The sequence below is a fragment of the Lobosporangium transversale genome (genome assembly GCF_002105155.1).
Source record: "Lobosporangium transversale strain NRRL 3116 chromosome Unknown BCR41scaffold_47, whole genome shotgun sequence".
NCBI lineage: Eukaryota > Fungi > Mortierellomycota > Mortierellomycetes > Mortierellales > Mortierellaceae > Lobosporangium > Lobosporangium transversale.
This window is the reverse complement of record NW_019029025.1, coordinates 171,678-190,053: the sequence shown is the minus strand read 5'-3', so window position 1 is coordinate 190,053 and position 18,376 is coordinate 171,678. Positions and strand designations below refer to the sequence as shown.

At 41.3% G+C, this 18,376-nt stretch overlaps 5 protein-coding genes and 1 non-coding gene across 6 annotated transcripts; 5 read left to right on the top strand and 1 right to left on the bottom strand.

Moving 5' to 3' along the window:
- Positions 1-520: 520 nt before the first annotated feature.
- Positions 521-2,969, top strand: BCR41DRAFT_327225 (sulfate adenylyltransferase). Its single transcript, XM_022021652.1, has 3 exons — positions 521-1,003; positions 1,149-1,480; positions 1,636-2,969. The coding sequence occupies exons 1-3, from the start codon at positions 807-809 to the stop codon at positions 2,829-2,831; spliced, it is 1,725 nt and encodes a 574-aa protein (XP_021877406.1). The 5' UTR covers positions 521-806; the 3' UTR covers positions 2,832-2,969.
- A 387-nt stretch (positions 2,970-3,356) lies between these two features.
- On the top strand, positions 3,357-4,324 carry BCR41DRAFT_389342 (putative heavy-metal-binding-domain-containing protein). The gene is made up of 5 exons (XM_022028113.1): positions 3,357-3,452; positions 3,538-3,610; positions 3,710-3,845; positions 3,954-3,994; positions 4,083-4,324. The coding sequence occupies exons 1-5, from the start codon at positions 3,397-3,399 to the stop codon at positions 4,215-4,217; spliced, it is 441 nt and encodes a 146-aa protein (XP_021877405.1). The 5' UTR covers positions 3,357-3,396; the 3' UTR covers positions 4,218-4,324.
- Positions 4,325-4,943: 619 nt separating this feature from the next.
- BCR41DRAFT_327223 (hypothetical protein) lies at positions 4,944-7,623 on the top strand. Its single transcript, XM_022021651.1, has 9 exons — positions 4,944-5,148; positions 5,255-5,384; positions 5,514-5,614; positions 5,726-5,956; positions 6,041-6,163; positions 6,275-6,774; positions 6,868-7,273; positions 7,358-7,487; positions 7,580-7,623. The coding sequence occupies exons 1-9, from the start codon at positions 4,996-4,998 to the stop codon at positions 7,597-7,599; spliced, it is 1,794 nt and encodes a 597-aa protein (XP_021877404.1). The 5' UTR covers positions 4,944-4,995; the 3' UTR covers positions 7,600-7,623.
- A 1,999-nt stretch (positions 7,624-9,622) lies between these two features.
- BCR41DRAFT_t129 lies at positions 9,623-9,693 on the top strand. Its single transcript has one exon. It is a non-coding gene; the product is annotated as a tRNA-Gly (tRNA).
- A 526-nt stretch (positions 9,694-10,219) lies between these two features.
- BCR41DRAFT_340980 (glyoxylate/hydroxypyruvate reductase) lies at positions 10,220-12,628 on the bottom strand. Its single transcript, XM_022022223.1, has 9 exons — positions 12,313-12,628; positions 12,097-12,198; positions 11,891-12,002; positions 11,585-11,701; positions 11,394-11,476; positions 11,207-11,279; positions 10,840-11,054; positions 10,599-10,727; positions 10,220-10,488 (listed from the first exon to the last, which is right to left on the bottom strand). The coding sequence occupies exons 1-9, from the start codon at positions 12,454-12,456 to the stop codon at positions 10,342-10,344; spliced, it is 1,122 nt and encodes a 373-aa protein (XP_021877403.1). The 5' UTR covers positions 12,457-12,628; the 3' UTR covers positions 10,220-10,341.
- A 1,473-nt stretch (positions 12,629-14,101) lies between these two features.
- On the top strand, positions 14,102-17,986 carry BCR41DRAFT_327215 (Thiamin diphosphate-binding protein; the record flags this gene model as incomplete). Its single annotated transcript, XM_022021650.1, has 7 exons — positions 14,102-14,466; positions 14,600-14,720; positions 14,923-15,118; positions 15,238-15,457; positions 15,599-17,005; positions 17,129-17,659; positions 17,795-17,986. Coding segments are annotated over exons 1-7 (2,931 nt in total), but the record flags the coding sequence as incomplete, so codon positions are not given.
- Positions 17,987-18,376: the final 390 nt, after the last annotated feature.

Genomic DNA, 18,376 nt, shown 5'->3' with positions numbered 1-18,376 from the left:
TTACCTTATTTATACTCTGTAAATTTTCTGTCTGATTATCTGTCTGTTTGGTTCATTTACTAGGAAAAGGCTGCAAAACAGTTGTAATAATAGTGGCAGCAGAATCGCATCATGTGTGTTGAATGTCTTAAACCAAGTTTGACCAACCCAAGCATGTACACGCGTATTTGTCTTCAACAGGATAGGACAGGCAGAAGACAGTCACTCATCTTGATTTTTTTCACCACCACATGCTAAGTGCTCTTGCGTAAATCCTGAGGAAATGGTGTGATCTGACGCTAAGAACAGTCACCAGCCACTGTGGTCGCGCCATTTTGCGTTCGCCAGCTTGAGTAGTACATGCTGCGCGAAAGAGCCTTATGATTTACACTTTGGAGTTTTCCCGTCTTATTCAGCAAAAGGCCATCCTTCGAGTTTCGCCTTCTTATTCGATGCTCATTCGCCGGATTTATCGTGTGTTTTCTTATCCGTCTCTGTTCGGACATTTCGCACAGGACGTTGCCCAAAACACAAAATATAACAAAAAAGGCCGCAGAAACAGCGAAAATGATGCCATTCACCTTCAGATCATTCTATTGCTGCTCGTTAGACGCAAACGGTGTACATACCTTCATATTAGTCAATCCTTGTTCTGATATAAAATGCAACTCAGATCCGCTTTCAGGCACCAACTCCTCTTTCCTTCTTAGATCTGATCTTCATCCCTCCCCACTCGATCCATTCTGCTTCTCTTGTCCATTGCTCCTCGCTGATCTCCCTCACCCACCGACTTTTGTAAGACTTACCTTCACATCATCTTATCAAACATGGCCAACACTCCCCATGGTGGAATTCTTAAGGACCTTGTCGCCCGTGACAGGCCCATTCATGAGCAACTCCTAAAGGAATCCGACACCATCGAATCCATTGTCCTCACTGAGCGCCAGCTGTGCGATCTTGAACTCATCATCTCTGGAGGCTTCTCTCCTCTCGAGAGCTTCTTGAATGAGAAGGACTACACCAGGTAAAAAAAAAGAACTACTACATAGTCGGATTTAGATCCGCCTTCTGAAGCTGAGATCTGAGTCTAATCCGGCTGATGATGAATGATCATTTCGGCAACGATCCACTTACCAATCTTCAACGGTTTGCCTTTTCAATCTGAACAGCGTCGTGGAGAACCTTCGTTTGGCCGATGGTACTCTTTGGTCTATGCCCATCAACTTGGATGTCTCACAGGAGGATATTGATAACCTTTCATTGAAGCCTGAGAAGCGAATCGCTCTTCGTGATCCTCGTAACGACTCTCCTATCGCTATTTTGACTATCCAGGACATCTACAGACCCGATAAAGTCAAGGAGGCAAAATTAGTCTTTGGCGATGATGATATTGCACACCCCGCCGTCAAGTACTTGCATCAGAATGTCAAGGAATTTTATGTAGGAGGTACTATCCAGGCCATCCAGGCTCCCGTTCACTATGACTATGTCGCTTATAGAAGTAAGTGTTCTACCAGATCTGACACAGTCATGTTGTTGGAATACAGGATGCATGGGATAGGCTAGAAAAGGCGTAATTTTTGATAATCTGACCGGTTTTTTTAATTTTCCGTTTTGGATGCACAATCAACCCAAATCTTTTTTCTGAACTATCAGACACTCCTGCTGAAATCCGTGCATACTTCCAGAAGTTGAATTGGACTCGTGTCGTCGCCTTCCAGACCCGTAACCCCATGCACCGTGCACATCGTGAGTTAACTGTCCGTGCTGCTCGCTCTCGCCAGGCTAATGTTCTGATCAACCCTGTCGTTGGTCTTACTAAGCCCGGGGATATTGATCACTTCACTCGTGTTCGTGTCTACGAAGCCATCATCCGCCGCTACCCTACCGGAATGGCTGCCCTTTCTCTCTTGCCATTGGCCATGCGTATGGCTGGTCCTCGTGAGGCTCTTTGGCATGCTATCATTCGTAAGAACCACGGATGCTCTCACTTCATCATTGGTCGTGACCACGCTGGCCCTGGAAAGAACTCTGCTGGCAAAGACTTTTATGGTCCCTATGATGCTCAGTATCTCGTTGAGAAGTACAAAGATGAGCTTCACATTGAAGTTGTTCCCTTCCAGCAGGTTACCTATTTGCCTGACTCTGACGAATACGTTCCCTCGGACGAAGTCCCTGCTGGTGCCAAGACCTTGGACATTTCTGGAACTGAGCTTCGTCGCCGTCTTCGCACCGGCGCACATATCCCTGAATGGTTCTCTTACCCCGAGGTCGTGGCTTTGTTGCGCCAATCTCATCCTCCTCGCTCGAAGCAGGGCTTCACTGTCTTTTTGACAGGCTATCATGCCTCCAAAAAGGAGCACATTGCCCGTGCACTCCAGGTTTCTCTGAACCAGCAGGGTGGTCGTTCCATCTCCTTGTTGCTCGGTGAGACCATCCGTGGCAAGTTGTCGTCTGAGCTCGGATTTAGTAAACGCGAACGTGACATCAACATCAACCGTCTGGGTTTCGTGGCTGCTGAGTTGACTAAAGCTGGTGCAGGTGTTATTGTTGCTCCAATTGCACCCTATGAGGAGGCTCGTCAGCAAGCTCGCCAAGAGGTTGAGAAGTCTGGTGGTTTCTTCCTTGTCCACGTCGCCACTCCTTTGGAACAGTGCATTGCCTGGGATCGTGATGGTGTTTATGAGCGCGCAAAGAAGGGAGAGATCACTGGCTTCACCGGAATTGATGATCCCTATGAGGCTCCTAAGAATGCTGAGTTAGTCGTCGACCCATCCACTGAGAGCGTTGCTCAGATTGTTCGTCGCATTGTCTTGCTTTTGGACCAGCAGGGATACTTTGGCGATGTCTAAAAAAACTAGAAAAAACACAAAGGTGGTTCTTTTTTAACTATACATATTCCCCTCATTTTTGGTATCAAGCATACCATACTACCTGTAGCATAGTTCAGCATATTCAAAGCAAAATTAAAGACAAGATGTATAAAAAAGCAGTGCTAATGTACAGTTTGAGTGTTTGAGTATTCAGCTGTTTTGCGTTTTTTCAAAACAGCCTAAGAAGAATGGCGTGAAGACTATCTTGTTCAGCCTCATACGGAGATAATAGTTTAATTGTCAGACTTTATTGGCTGTATCGTTGAACGCCGCGTATAAGCCCATCCTTGCAGTTGTGGCTGTTGCTTTTTTTTTTATATATATATATTTTTTTTAACTCTAAATAAACAATACTCCAATTAAGTGTGGCTGAGAGGCTACAATGCTTACGAGAGACCACAGCCCATGTCTTTCTTTAACATATCCATTTATGATATAGCCATGCTATCTATTTTGCTATAAAAGGTGGCCTCCCTGAGCCTTAATCACTTCTCAACACCCTTCTGCCTTTGAACTGATTTTTGAGTCTTGACCCCCCTTTACCATGCCTAAACAAAACCAACCTACCCGTGCTGTTGATCGTCGTTTCAGCACGACTGCGTAAGATATCAAAATGCTCTTCTTTCTCCATGGTGGCGTTTGATTGCTGAGACGAGCAGCTGATGATTCGATTTGCTCTCATTAGTTTCACCTTCCCAGGATACGTCATCGTACAAAGCCATGGAGTTGTTCGAGGCTTGACTGTCCGCACACCCAATGTAAGCTCTCATGCATATAATTCATGGCTACCCTGCCATGACTTTAAAAATCATCTTTTAGCGCAACGCTTTGACCTTTTTTTTTTTTAAAAAAAACAGGTAGGAAAAGCTGTCTTTGGTGCATTTGCCTCGTTAGGAGGAGGCGAGAGTTTTACATACATTGAGATGGCAGAAAAGGCTCGTGAAACAGCTTTTGTCCGCTTACTTGAGCACGCTGCTACTGTTGGAGGCAATGGTAAAAACTACTGTACTTATTAAAAAAAAAAAAAAAAAAAAAAAGAAAGTCCTTTACTTTTCAACCTAACATGTTTGGATTTGATACTTTTCTAATCTTTTGCTGCAGCTGTCCTTGGTGTCCAATTCACTGGACAAGAAGTCTGTGAGGTAATGATTCAAAATGTTCAGGAATACAAATGGATCGAAAGGAAGTAACCACTAAGATTAATCCTCATGAACCTGCCTATCTGAATAGGGAATGACGGAAGTCATGGCGTATGGAACATCTGTAACATTGGCTCCAGCACAGAGTGCTTCACAGCCTGCATACCAACAGCCACAAATTACAGCGCAACCTCCATATTCCCCAGAGGCTCCCCCTAAAAGTTAAAAAATGGAATCTCCAAGAAATTCATCATCACAATTTTTCAGGCGTTGCCCTCTTGTTTTCAATAAATACTCCCATGCTGCACTGATCATGTGGAGAAAGCATTAATGTCATTTTACGCGCTTTCTATTTGCAGTTATAAATTGATTTTTTTTCCTTTATAAAGACAACGTATAAAGCTACAAAACACTTTCATAACGTCACTCCTCTTCTCTCTCATCTTTCTTTGTGCTTGTATCACTCCACCCTCTTCATGCTTCTATTAGCCATTACCAATACCTAAAAGTGAACCCGTACCTTCACAACCAGGCTATAACTAATTATTTTTGATATGTGAAATGGAACCATCGTATTGATAAACATTCGAGTCTTCCTCATCCCATGCTATTATGATCTCTTTATACAGCAACGCTGAGTCAATGGGATGCTCCTTTCCTGTGGTGATGAGTTCCGGATGCTAATTGTTTGTTGTCAGTGCAAAGTGGAGGACTGGTTGGTATAACGAAGCCGCTCGATGTCCTGGATATTGCCAAGAAAGAGGTTTCAGCCTCTATAAGGGTTGGCACTGCGTCCTTTCAAATTCGGAGGTTTTGATCGCTACGTTTAAACAAGCGTATAGAGTGGATCACCATGCATTAATTATTAAATATAATTTTTGGCGGCAAACGCCTTGTGACCGGTGGATCAGTCAACCAAGAATGGAAAATTGAAAGGTTGCTCCGATTTCTATTAAAATCGAGGAATCATAAATTCAACGATTCAACTGAAGTGAAATTACAGGATGGAGGATGTATACCAGGACAAATCTATGCCGCAAGAGCCAGAATTCAGCTATAATCATAGAGCTGTTCAGGCAGATGAGCACCAGGATGATCTGGAGACAAATTGGTCCAAAGAATCGGACTTTTATGCCATCTTGAACGTCTCCAAGAAGGTGACTTGCAGTTTGCTTTCCAAGAAGACCCTATCAGCTTAATAAGGCCAGGAGGCCGTGCGAAACAATCCATATAGCCTCTAATGCAAACATTATATCTGCCTAGGCCTCGGACGCTGAGATCAAATTAGCTTACAACCGTTTAAGCAAAGTATTTCATCCGGACAACCAAAGCAACTCATCACTCAAAGAAGCAGCAGAAACAAAGCTTGCAATCCTTACTAGAGCATTCGAAGGTACTTTTCCCTCTTCTTCTTCCCTTTGGGCAACTACTGAGTTAGCCCTTCCTATGATTCTCTTTTTGATCAGTTAGTTTTGTTTTTTTCTTTAATTTTTTTTTTTTTTTTTTTTTTTTTGATCTACAGTCTTGAGCAATCCTCAATTGCGCTCAGCATATGATGAATATGGGGAAGAGGGATTGAAAAATAAATGGGAAGTGGCGCACAATATCAAGACTCCACAAGAGGTGAATCATTAGGCTTTGCAATTTGATTTTGTTATGTATTCAGTCAATGATTTGCTCGTATAATTTAAACCGAATAAGTTTTTTGTCCTAATACCCTGTTTGTTTTTCTAGACGATGGATGAATTTGCCCGTCTTGCTCGGGAGCGACAGCAATTGGAGTTGGAGAATATGGTTCGATCCAGGAATGATATCATTATTAATATAGATGCCAGTAGAGTCTTTGAACGGCACCACTCCCCTATACCCTTTGGGCTGTCGACAAAGAAGAATAAGGCAATAAGCATACTGGACTCTTTGAAAAGAACTGATATAATGAATCTTTACATGAAGAATTCGTTTGAGGTAAAGGAAGAAGCAGCTCAAACCCTGTAGTAATTGTGAGACAGCTTCTATGTTTTATCCTCATACTCTTTTTTTTTTCTGTAGACAAATTTTGGGCCACGCACGCAGTTGATACTAGGAGGAAACATGTTTTCGCGATCTGGACGAGCCGGCGGCAACGTTTTTGGTACAGTTCGACATGCGATTTCAGACAAGCTTACCATGGAAGTATGTTACGCCGTTTAATGTTAAATATTTGCACAGGATTGTAGTCTGCGTGTGCCTTACCCTCTCCTTCCTTTTTTTGTATATATATATTTCCAATAATCTTAAAACAAGTTTGGAACATCGTTCTTGAATCCGGGATCTAGCCTAATCAAAGGAACTTACAGCATTGATCCGCGAACCTATGTTTCTGGCACTGCATTTACGCGAAACTTTCAGGGTCCGATGCCGCTAGTCATGACTTTTGGGCGTAAAATCACGAAAAAAGCTACAGGATATGTCACTTACCGCACAGGGGAATGGGCTCTTGGATCATGGGGACCTTTGTTTGAGGATCGCCAGCATTTTTCATCCATGTCGTTAGGAATCACCTCTGTTAATCCAGCCAAAGAGCAATATCAAGTCGAACTCCAGGCTGGTGTAAAGGAATCGCATCTGCTGGTAGATCGCACATGGCATCTGGATGATTCCACCAGAGTAAGAGTCGGTACAAGGATGTCGAATTTAGCAGGACTTGGTACTAGCGTCGGTGCAGACCGCAAGGTCACAAAGCACACCAAGTTAGGCTTGGCTGTAGAAGTTGCTCTGACAGGAGGAGTTGCATTCAATATGAAGTAATTGCTTTGCCTGCTTTTTGCTTGGTTGGCCCTCTCCTTTTTTTTTTTTTTTTTTTTTTTAGCTCATTCTTCACTTTTTCTTTTTACTAGATTTGTGCGATTGGGCCAAACGGTGACGATTCCCATCTTATTGTCATCTGATTTCAGCCCCAGATTTGTATTCTGGACAGCAGTGGCACCGATCTGTGCGCTTGCTGCGCTTGATTTAGGGTATATTAAGCCCAAGAAGAGGCGTGAGCGTGCACAGAAGCTACAGGAGCTTCGTAGAGTTCATGCAGAATTTATTGAAAATCAAAAAAGGGAAGCGGAGGAAGCTCTCAATTTGTTGAAGGAATCGACTGCACGCAAGGCCAAACAAGAACAGGATAAAGGCGGCCTTGTTATTATAGAAGCAGTGTATGGAAACTTGGGTGCAGGGCTCGTAGCTGAAGTGACGATCGCTGTCCAGGCACTGGTGAACAACTCCCAGTTGGTCTTACCTGGTGGTCACTCCAAGGTAATGCCAAAAAAAAAAAAAAAAAAAAAAAAAAAGCTCTTCTTATAATAACAGAGTTTATTGACTTCTCTTTTTTTTATGTAGAACCACATCCTTGGTTTCTATGATCCTTGTCTAGGAGAGAAGAAACAACTAAGAATAAGATACGAATTCCAGAAGCGCATGCACGAGGTTATCATTGCTGATACAGACCATGTAGCGCTCCCAGCTCGAAGTATGTTGAACACTATTATAGCAGTCGCTCTTTTTTATTTTTTTTGTTGTTGTTATTACTAAACCTTTGCCTTTTTTTTCTTATCTCTTCAGATCATCTTATCAACCCCTAATAGTGTAATAGTGACAGGATGGACATAGTTTTTTTTTTTTTTTTTTTTCACGTTCCCTTCTTCCACTTTTACCACTCATTCTTGTTTCTCAAATGCCCCATGCTATCAAAGCAACGTGAAAAAAAAAAAAAAAAAAAAAAAAAAAAAAAAACTTTATAAAGTCAAAATATCATAAAATGTCACAAACGCGTTCTGTTTCAGACAACTCTTCTCCTTGACCTTTCAACTTTCTGTGCTTATAATTATCATTGCTACTTCCTGCGTGGCTCGTTGCGTAGAAATTACGCCTACTAATCCCGATAGTTTTAGACCTCTGCAACCTCTCTATAGTATTCAACTGTAACTCTTCTTGTAGAAGCCTCCCATAAATCGTTCATTTTCTATCTTTTTGGCTTCAACAATGAACGGAATTTTCCTTCTTCTCTAAGCCAAGTTGATGAGACCACCACCTTGTATGCATTCGCCCTCTTTTTTTTTTTTTTTTTTTTTTTTTTTTTGAGACAATGAGGACCCATGAGGTCATGTAGGGCCAATCAAGGTGTTAACTCTATAAACGAGTTGCCCTATTACTGGGTCGCAAATAAAGTGGTATCTAGTAATTTGCCGTAGCCGCATCGTCATACTGCTACAATACAACATCCTGTTCATAAACCACGTCAGCATTGGGTGGACTTTCTTGGTCTCCCTGGGGATCTGTGACACGGCTTTACTCCCTTCTTAGCCTGTCGCGTACGAGCTAGAGTCGCTATATCTATGATTACATAAACTCTGACTACCGTAGTTTTGGTACTCAAAGTTCACCTTTCCGAGTGGCCTGTTGCGCAACGTGACAAATTATCTGCTATCCATAGCCATCAAAAACTTCATTCCACCTAGCCGTTCCATCACGTCCAGTTTAGTTTTCCCAACGTAGCTGTCCCGGACTCGATCATCCAGGATCTTGTAGGTCTCTCTCACGTTCAGTTTCTGTCGTTGTCTCAGGGAAGGGACGAGGAGATCATTGCTACTACGTCTGTGCTCCCCAACACAGTTGCGTCCTCTAGCGCGTTTGCTCAGAGTAGTGATTCCACGAGCCTTTTCCCATTCAACGGTGACTTTACACCGTTTGTTCCAGATTTCTGTACGACCGAATTCTTCTATGGCCTTGACAAAGCGCCCTACCATACATGTAGCTATCCTTGTTGTTGTCTTGAAGCCAACTTTCCAACTCTGAGCAATGGATTTGGGTGTAAGTCCACGGTAAATATCCTGTACAGACCAATCTGGTATGTGCTCTACCTCGTCCTCATCATCGCCGTTCCTATCGCCATGACATCGTACTTCCCGCACACCATCGATATGCATATCCAGAGTACCCTAGATGCAATCCTCCTCTGCCGCAGTAAAAGTTGGCTCTTTTGTCCCTGGCGGGTCTACACCTCTTTCTCTGGCCCTTTGTGCTTGCACCCCATAGATATACATCTCTAGAGTTCCCAAATTTAGTGCTCCTCTGCCGTAACAAGGACCCACGAGCCCACAAGGTCATGTAGGATTTATTTAGATGTTAGCTCTATAAATGGGTTACCCATTACTGGGGTCGTAAATAAAGCGGTATCCAATAATCAACCGAAGCCGCATCATCATACTGCCACAGTACAACATCCTATTCATAAACCACGTCAGCACGAGTGGTAACTCTTGATCCCTACGGAACCTGTGACGAGCCCTGCTCCCTACTTGGCCTGTTGTGCGCGAAAGTCATCTTCTAGCCACAGTCCTCAATCATCAAAAAGCGACATCCTCCTAGCCGTTCCATTACTGTCAGTTCTAATTGTTGCCGATAGCTCTCAGCTACTCTTTGGTCAGCCTCCGTTTTTTTTTTTTTTTTTTTTTTTTTTGATAACAAGGACCCTCAGGGTCATGGGAAGACTGTCCTGAAGCTTGCCACCACCCGCCGGTCTGCCTCAGTCCTGATCGCAAAATAATTACGTAAGCGTCATTAATCAGTTATATATTATTGTAATAAACTAGAATTTTCAGATAAGAAAGTGTAGTATATGGGTATCATTCCGGCCTTCCAAGCCTGAGAACCGGGTTCGAGTCCCGGCACTTTCATTTTAATTCTCTTAAATGGCAAGTTTTTTTTTTTTTTTTTTTTTTTTTTTTGGACAAGGATAGAAGTTATTTGTACGGGACGGACCCCGTTTATTCGTACGGTTCCCCCGTACAAATAACTTCATCCAAAAAAAAAAAAAAAAAAAAAAAAAAAAAAGAAATATTTACGCGGATGTTATTTTATGGACATGTCGATATCCTTTGTGCTACAGGCAAAGTCACCCATTTCAAACCCAATTGAGCTTGCTCTGTCTTATTTGGAGAAAGCCCATCAATTAAAGGTGGATTTTACTTGAAAGACTGAAATAAAACGCCCTCGTGCAATATTTCAAAGTAAAAATGTATGTCATGTAAAAAAAAAAAAAAAATTTTTTTTCTCATTCCCTTCCTCTGCTGAATTATATTTTGGCTATCATGATTTTATTGTTCAGCAAAATGTGTGTTGGGCATTTTTTTTTTTTTTTTTTTTTTTTTTTTTTTTTAGTAATGAATCGCAAGATGCTATTTCTCTCAACATGTACGATATCAGGGACTCTGTGGGATCTTTTTAAAGAATGGATATATCAAGTTTGTAATAAACATGAGCTATTTTAATTTTTATTTTTTTTCCATGTATTTGTCCTTGAAAGCTTTGGTACAAAAGTAATACTATTGTAAAGTAATATTGAGCTTGGAGATATCAATACCATCAGTCATCAAATGTTCCAAAGGCTTGCCTGCTGCTTCAATCTTGTTGATGGGTGTAATAGCCTCGCCGTCCATCAAAAACCTCTTGGAGTTACGAAGAGCGAGTTTCTATAATTAGGAGGAAAAAAGAAAAAAAGTGAGGACATTAGACTTTTTTTTTCTTATTATTATAATAAAAAAAAAAGACACTAGTGCTGCTTCAGTACTATTTGCGTTACCTCCATGTCTAGCCGTGATCCCTCACAGTGGGTTCCCATGTGTGGCAAAAGTGTGCATCGAGGGTGACTGAGCAACCCTTCATGAACCTTGGGCTCAAATTCGAACACGTCCAACCCAGCAGACGAAACCTAAAGAAAAGAAATCAACTCGTTTTGATTTAATCTCCATGACAGAGTAGGAAAGGAAGTAGTTGCTAACTGTTATGTTGTATGATATGCGTGTTTTTTTTTTTTTTTTTACCTTTCCACTATTCAGAGCTTCTACCAATGCAGCTTCATCGACAATAGGTCCACGAGCAACATTGATAAGAACAACGCCCTTCTTCATCTTTTCGAATTGTGGAGTACTGATCATGTGTCTAGTTGAGGCACTCAATGGAACTGCAATCACAATCACATCTGATTCGCGCAGCAGAGTCTCATAGGCTGCATATTGAACATTGTACTCGGCCTCCACTGTAAATATTTTTTTTTTTTGAAAAAAAAAAAAAAAAAAAAAAAAAAAAAGAAACTTAAGAATCAAGAACGAAGAAAAAAAGAAATACTTCCCCGCCTCCCGAGAGTTGGGACAACAATGCAAAACATATATATCTCCCTGATATCCATACCTCGAATATCTAGTCGCTTCCTGTTGTAGTAGTTGACAACCATACCGGATGCAGTGGCGCGTTTGGCAATAGCCTACAAAGCAAAGTATAGGAAATAAAAATGTTAAGTTTCATGAAAATGCACACGCATTGTATTAAGCCCATACAGCGAGCTAAAAAATAATAAAAAATAAGGATCCTCCTTTACCTTGCCGACGCCACCTAAACCAATGATACCAAGTGCACTGGAGGCAAGATCACGTCCAGATGTAATTCCAGTCAACCACTTGCCTTTTTTTTGTATTATTTTCCCCAGAGGGATATAGGACTCCATTAGAAATTATTCATTTTCTCTCAATTATTCTATTTTTTTTTTTTTTTTTTTTTTTTTTTTTTTACCTTGACGAAGATTTGTTTGACCCTGAGTAAAGTGACGAAGACATCCCATGATTAAGAACATGGCGGTGTCCGCTGTAGCGGCTGAAACAACGCCTGGAGTATTGGTGACGGTGATGTCTATGATTGAGGAAGGAAAATAAATAAATAAATAAAGGAGGAAGGTTTTACTGATAAAACCTCCATATACATGATACAGATCATATTCCCATTCCCACGAAACTAAAAAAAAAAAAGGTCATGTGGGGAGGAGGGATAGGGTGTGTATTATTATTGTTCCTTTTTTTTTTTTTTTTTTTTTTTCCTTACCTCTAGCGGTGCATGCATCAATGTCGAAACGATCATATCCAGCATAAGGAAGTGAGATCACAGACAAGCTCTCCGGGAGGTGTGATACGAGTTCCTTGTCAAGTGGTCCAATCTTGAAGTAATGAGGGGAAAAAAAAAAAAAAAAAAAGTTAGCTTCTTTTCGATTACCATGAGAAGTGTAGCGGCAGTTTAAAAAAGCCCTTTACCGAGTTGCTGTCATTGGAGGGATTCCAGAGAATGGCTGCATATCCATTGTACTTGCCCTTCTTGCACATTTGAATGAATTCTTCACGGCCTCCTTCATGATACTACAAAAATAATAATAATAATAATAATAATAAAAGAGACGTTATTATGAAGATAGTGGTAGTAGATGCTTATTCATCCACTAGCAAAAAAAAAAAAAAAAAAAAAAAAAATACCTTGACAGTGAAGTACTCCTCGAAATCTTCAAGCTCCTGCTTAGCGTACTCAATAGGTCCGAGAAAGAGGATATTAGGCTTTTTAATGTCGTCCTCTGTGAGGTCCCATCCATGCGATCCCATCTTTGATTTGAGCCAGTTCATTTTTTTAATATTATTGTGATGATAATAAATCCAGTGAAAGTTACGGGTGGTGAAAGAGGAAAGGTGGGAAAGATGAGTATATTGGTGCCTTTTACAAAAAAAAGAAAGAAAGAAAAAAAGGAAAAGGGGGAAGAGAGAAAGAGAAAAGAGTAAAGAAGCGGTGATACATGGGACTGGTGATCGATCGATCGACAACTTCTTCTCCACTCCACTTCATTTAGTGCGTATGGGGCTTGAATTGATGCACGTGATAGCTTGAAATGAAGAATTGATGAGCCCACCGTTGGTTGATTGATTGTCATATGTCTTTGAAGCTAAAAAATAATAGTATTATTGAGATATATGTATATACAATAATGTTAATAATAGTGATAATGATAGTTGTTTGGAAAGAGGGATGGCATGCTGTGGGTAATGAACCCCGAGGCAATCTGACACAATCTGATACGGCAGCACGCTTTCATTCTCAAGATTCAATGAACACGTCTATGAAAATGTCGTAGGGCCGTAGGGCAACATGCAGGATAACGCGTTTAATAGACGCGTTGTAGACATGTAGTCTTTTTTTTTTCTTAGAGAACAGCCATAGGATAGAGTGAAATAAACTTTTATATGTATATATATATATATATATATATATATATATTTATATCTATACTTGCATGTAGGACGTGGATAAACATGGGGTTAGCATATGCTCAATTATAGGATGCAAGCCTAATTAAAATCAGGTTCCAGAACAAAGTATAAAAAAAAGTATATTGACGGGGTGCGTGACCATTGTTCGTTGCAAAAGACCAATCGTCGCTCATGAAGTAATAAAACTCCTCCTTCAGCTCCTTCTTTCTTCTCTTTCCCCGCAATTATCCAATGGAGTTTTTTTGAGTGGACGGGGTTTTGTCTGTAGGATGGTAAAGACACCGGCCCCTCCTACTTTCTATCTTGTTTTCATAGACGACAGCAAGGTTTCTTTAAATGTTGGTTAGATGTAAATGGCACCTGGCTGGCTGATGTCTAATGTTTGGTTGGTGTCTTATCCCCCATATTGAAACCATGGAGTACTTTGAAATAAGTATAGGGAATGGTTGGGCTAAGGTTTTACATTTGTTTTGTTCATGTATACATGAACAGCATTTGTTTCTGGGCTACGAGGAAAAAAAAAAAAAAAAAAAAAAAAAAAAAAAAGTCAGGGACGATAGTGTGGGAGGATATGAGCCATACCTTCCAAAAGAGGCAGGTCAGCCCAATCCTTCCCACGGCCCATACGGGTGCGCAGGTACACGGTGTTAGTCATTTGCTCATCGCTTTGTATGTGTACTGTATCCCCCCATGAATGTGTTACTCCACGTTTTTACACCGATGTTCGTGCCTCACCCTTTTTGCAACGGAAGGCAAAGAGGGTGTGGAACGCGGGGGGAGGGATAAAGAAGGAGAAAAGGAGGATCTTTTTTTTTTTTTTTTTTTTTTTTTTTCTCTTTCTTTCCTTCTTTCTTATTTATTTTTCACACACACTCTTACACTCGTTCTCACTCTCATCCTTTCCCTAGCCGCGAACTCCACCTTTTCGCTCCACTCTTTTTTCGTCGTTCCCTCATTCCTCTTGTTCATTCCTCGCGGCTCCATTCTTTTTTTTTTTTTTTTTTTTTTTTTTTTTTCCTTTACTTTTCTTATATAATACATTCCTTTGCAGATCCGAGTTCGGGTTCAAAAGAAAATAAAAGCAGATTATTGATACTATTAAAATAATGTCTGCCATTCTTCGTTTGGCCGCGGTCAACACATCCAGGACCATCACCACCAGGGTCTCCCCTACTAGTCTAGCGCGTTCTGCTGGCATGCATCGCCATGCACTTCAATCAAGCAAGTCCATTAAACCTCAGATCTCGCCCCTGTCAAGGCAGACACTCAAGACTATCCCTCCTGCCATCCACAGCATCCAGCAGCGTCGTACCTATCATGATGATGGAGCTTATGGCTATCGTGTTCCTAAAGTCTTTTCCATGCCTGATTGTAATTCTTATATATATATATACATATTTGATATTTGTTTCAACAATCTTCTCGTGTTTCTTTATTTTTATTTTTCTAAACTCTTGTATCTTCCTCTTTTTGTGTGGTAAATTTTGTATCGGGCGCTTTTAAGATTCTCCTGAAGAATTGGCCAACAGAGTAGAGAATGCTAATTTGCTTCGTCTGGTCATTGGATACCGGACCCATGGTCATCTTAAGGCAGATCTTGATCCCCTTGGGATTGTTAAGCAGCAGTAAGTCGTGTAGGAGGGATGAAAAAAAAAAAAAAAAAAAAAAAAAAAAAAAAAAAAAAAAAAAAAAAAAAAAACTTTCAAATAAAGAGTGAGGAACAAATGATGAAAAACAGATCATCGATGGTTATATACAAGAAATTGTTTTGCTGATCTTTCCCTATTCGTCTTACTTTATCTCCTCAATACACTTCAACCTTTGTAGGGAGGTTTTGGCATTGAAAGCAGACCGTTACGCATTGACGGACGAGAATAAGGTCTATAGCCTCAATGGTATTCTCCATGTCAACAAATCCAAGAGCAACACCGACGCCAAGGAGGAAGCTTCGCTCAAGACCGTCCTCGCCCACCTTGAAAAATCTTATTGCGGCAAGATCGCTTATGAGTTCACACATATCCCTGTAAGCTTTAAATAGGAGTGAAAACAAAACAAAACAAAAAAAAAAAAAAAAAAAAAAAAAGTTTTGCTGAACACCTCTTCCCATTACCTTGAAAATTCTGTGATTCTACATTTTTACAGAATGCTAGCGAGAGAAGATGGTTTGCACATGAGGTCGAGTCCTACCAAAAGCCTCCAATCACACCTGAAGACAAGAATCGTATCTTTGAGTTGTTGACAAGATCTGAGGTATTTGACCATTTTATGGCCAAGAAATTTGCTCAAGTTAAGCGTTATGGTCTTGAGGGAGCCGAAAGCATGATGGTTGCATTGGATGCACTTTTCCAGACTGCTTCAAAAGGTGAGTCTGGGAATTTTTATGTTTGATAAGAAAAAAAAAAAAAAAAAAAAAGTGTCGTTCTTCCTGTGGCTCTGACCCCTCTTTTTTTTTTTTTTTTTTTTTTTTTTTTCTTCTTCACGTTTGACCTAATCTGAATTACAGCTGGTGTTACCGAGGTGATTTTGGGGATGCCCCATCGTGGTCGTCTGAATCTTCTCACAGATTTGATGGAGTATAACCCAACGGCACTGTTCCATAAGGTCAAGGGCAACTCTGAGTTCCCTGCTGGTATCCCCGCCACTGGAGATGTTTTATCTCACATTGCCAATTCTCCACGCCTGGACTATGGTCAAGCTGAGCCAATTCATGTCTCAATGCTCCATAATCCATCTCATCTCGAAGCAGTCAACCCTGTGGCAATGGGTAAGGCCCGCGCAAAACAAATGGAGCTGATTACCAATTCTTCTCCAGACTGCCAGCTCGGAGACAGGGTCATGTGCGTCCAACTCCATGGAGATGCTGCGTTTACGGGTCAGGGTGTGGTGATGGAGAGTTTGGGTTTATCAAACTTGCCTCATTTCACTTCAGGGGGATCGGTCCATATTGTGGTTAATAACCAGATCGGATACACGACTCCAGCTCAAAATGCGCGCTCGTCAGTGTACAGCTCTGATATTGGAAAGATGATCAACGCACCTGTGATCCATGTGAATGGTGATCATCCTGAGGAGGTAGTTCATGCAATGAGACTTGCGTTCGAGTACCGTAACAAGTTCCGAAAGGATGTGATCCTGGATCTGATTGCCTACCGTCGTTGGGGACACAATGAGTTGGATGAGCCCGCATTTACTCAACCGCTGATGTATGACAACATCCGTGCTCGTAAATCAGTCCCCAAGCTCTATGAGGAGAAGTTATTGGCGGAGAACATTCTGACGAAGGCTGCAATTGATGACTTCCGTCAGAGTTACTTTGAGAAACTGGAGGATGATTTCTCAGAGATTGAGAGTTATAAACCACAGGCAGATCATCTGGAGCACAAGTGGAAGGGGATGACCTTACCAACGGAGACAGTGAGCAAGATGGATACTGGAGTGGATACTGAGAAGATGAGGGGGATTGGTCGTGCTTCGGTTGTTACGCCCGAGGGTTTCAAGATCCATCCACGGTTGGAGAAATTCCATGTGAAGTCTCGGTTGGATAAGCTGAAGGACGGACAAAAGCTTGACTGGGCCACAGCAGAGGCAATTGCTTTTGGATCATTGTTGATGGAGGGATATGATGTTCGTATCTGTGGCCAAGATGTTGGTCGAGGCACGTTCTCACAACGTCATGCGATGTTGGTGGACCAAAAGACGGAGCGAGTCCATATCCCCTTGAATACATTGAGTGAGAGTCAGGGCCATCTGGAGGTGGCCAACTCGAGTCTATCAGAGTTGGCAGTGTTGGGATTTGAGGCTGGTATGAGCTATGAGACACCCAAGATGCTCAATATCTGGGAAGCACAGTTTGGAGATTTTTTCAACTCTGCCCAAGTCACCATTGACACCTACGTGAGCAGTGCTGAAAGTAAGTTGGAGGAAAAAAAAAAAAAAAAAAAAAAAGGGTCACTCATGTGTTTAGGAAGGGAAAAAAAAAAAATTAACAATTTTATTTTATAATTTTTTTTTTTTTTTTTTTTTGTGAATATAGCCAAGTGGCTCCGTCAGTCTGGCTTGGTAATGTTGTTACCTCATGGATATGATGGAGCAGGTCCGGAGCACTCTTCATGCCGTATTGAACGGTGGTTGCAGATGACGAGCGATTCGTTTGATGTGACGGATCCATCGAGGAAGGTCAACACGAACATGCATGTGGTTAATCCAACGACACCAGCACAGTACTTCCACTTGCTCCGTCGTCAGATGAAGCGTAACTTCCGCAAGCCGTTGATTGTGGTGGGTCCCAAGACATTGCTTCGTTTGCCACAAGCGGTTTCATCCTTGGAGGACATGGCTCCAGGCACGACGTTTGAGCCGGTTTTGGGAGATATGAAGACTGAGAAGGATCCCAGTGCGGTGGAGAAGGTGTTGTTTGTTTCTGGCAAACTGTATTACGATCTGTTGAAGGAGCGTGAGACGAAGGGAGTGGATGAGAAGGTGGCGATTGTTCGTGTGGAAGAATTGAGTCCGTTCCCGAAGGAAGGCCTTGAGCAACAAATCAAGACTTATTCTGGTGCCAAAGGTAACAAAAAAAAAAAAAAAAAAAAAAAGTCGAACATGTAACATTGTATAACAATTCATTAACAAACTTTTTTTTTTTTTTTTTTACTTTTTATATTTTATTTTATTTTATTTTTTTATTTTCTGTTACTTAAAGAGTTCACCTGGATCCAAGAAGAACCTCAGAACGGAGGCGCATACACGTTCATGGAACCAAGGATACGCCAGCTATTGCCAGACAAGAAGGAACTGAGCTACATTGGGCGTGCACCATCAGCTGCGCCAGCAACAGGTATTGCTGTTGTTCATCGCAAGGAGAGTGCCGACATCTTGGCCAAGGCTTTCCAACTGTAAAAAAAAAAAAAAAAAAAAAAAAAAAAAAACTAAAAATTATTAGGGGCATCCCATGCATTTTAGACAAAATAAAAAAAAATACTATTTGCTAATTATGACTTGAAGGATGAGTGGGTAGACTGTTGTGGGCTTTCCCTTTTTCTTTTGTATGAAGAAGAGATAGAAAGAGAAAGAGAAAGAGAAAGAGAAAGAGAAAGAGAAAGAGAAAGAGAAAGAGAGAGAAAGAATAGAAGAACAATGTTTACTGTGGGTCGTCCTTGAGTAGAGGCAAAAGAAATAAAATAAAAATGAAGGCGATGCAAGTGCGACATTCGATGAGCCAGATGATAGTCAAAAGAATACCGACAATTTTTTGTGCATTGAGCATTGATATCATTTTGCCAGT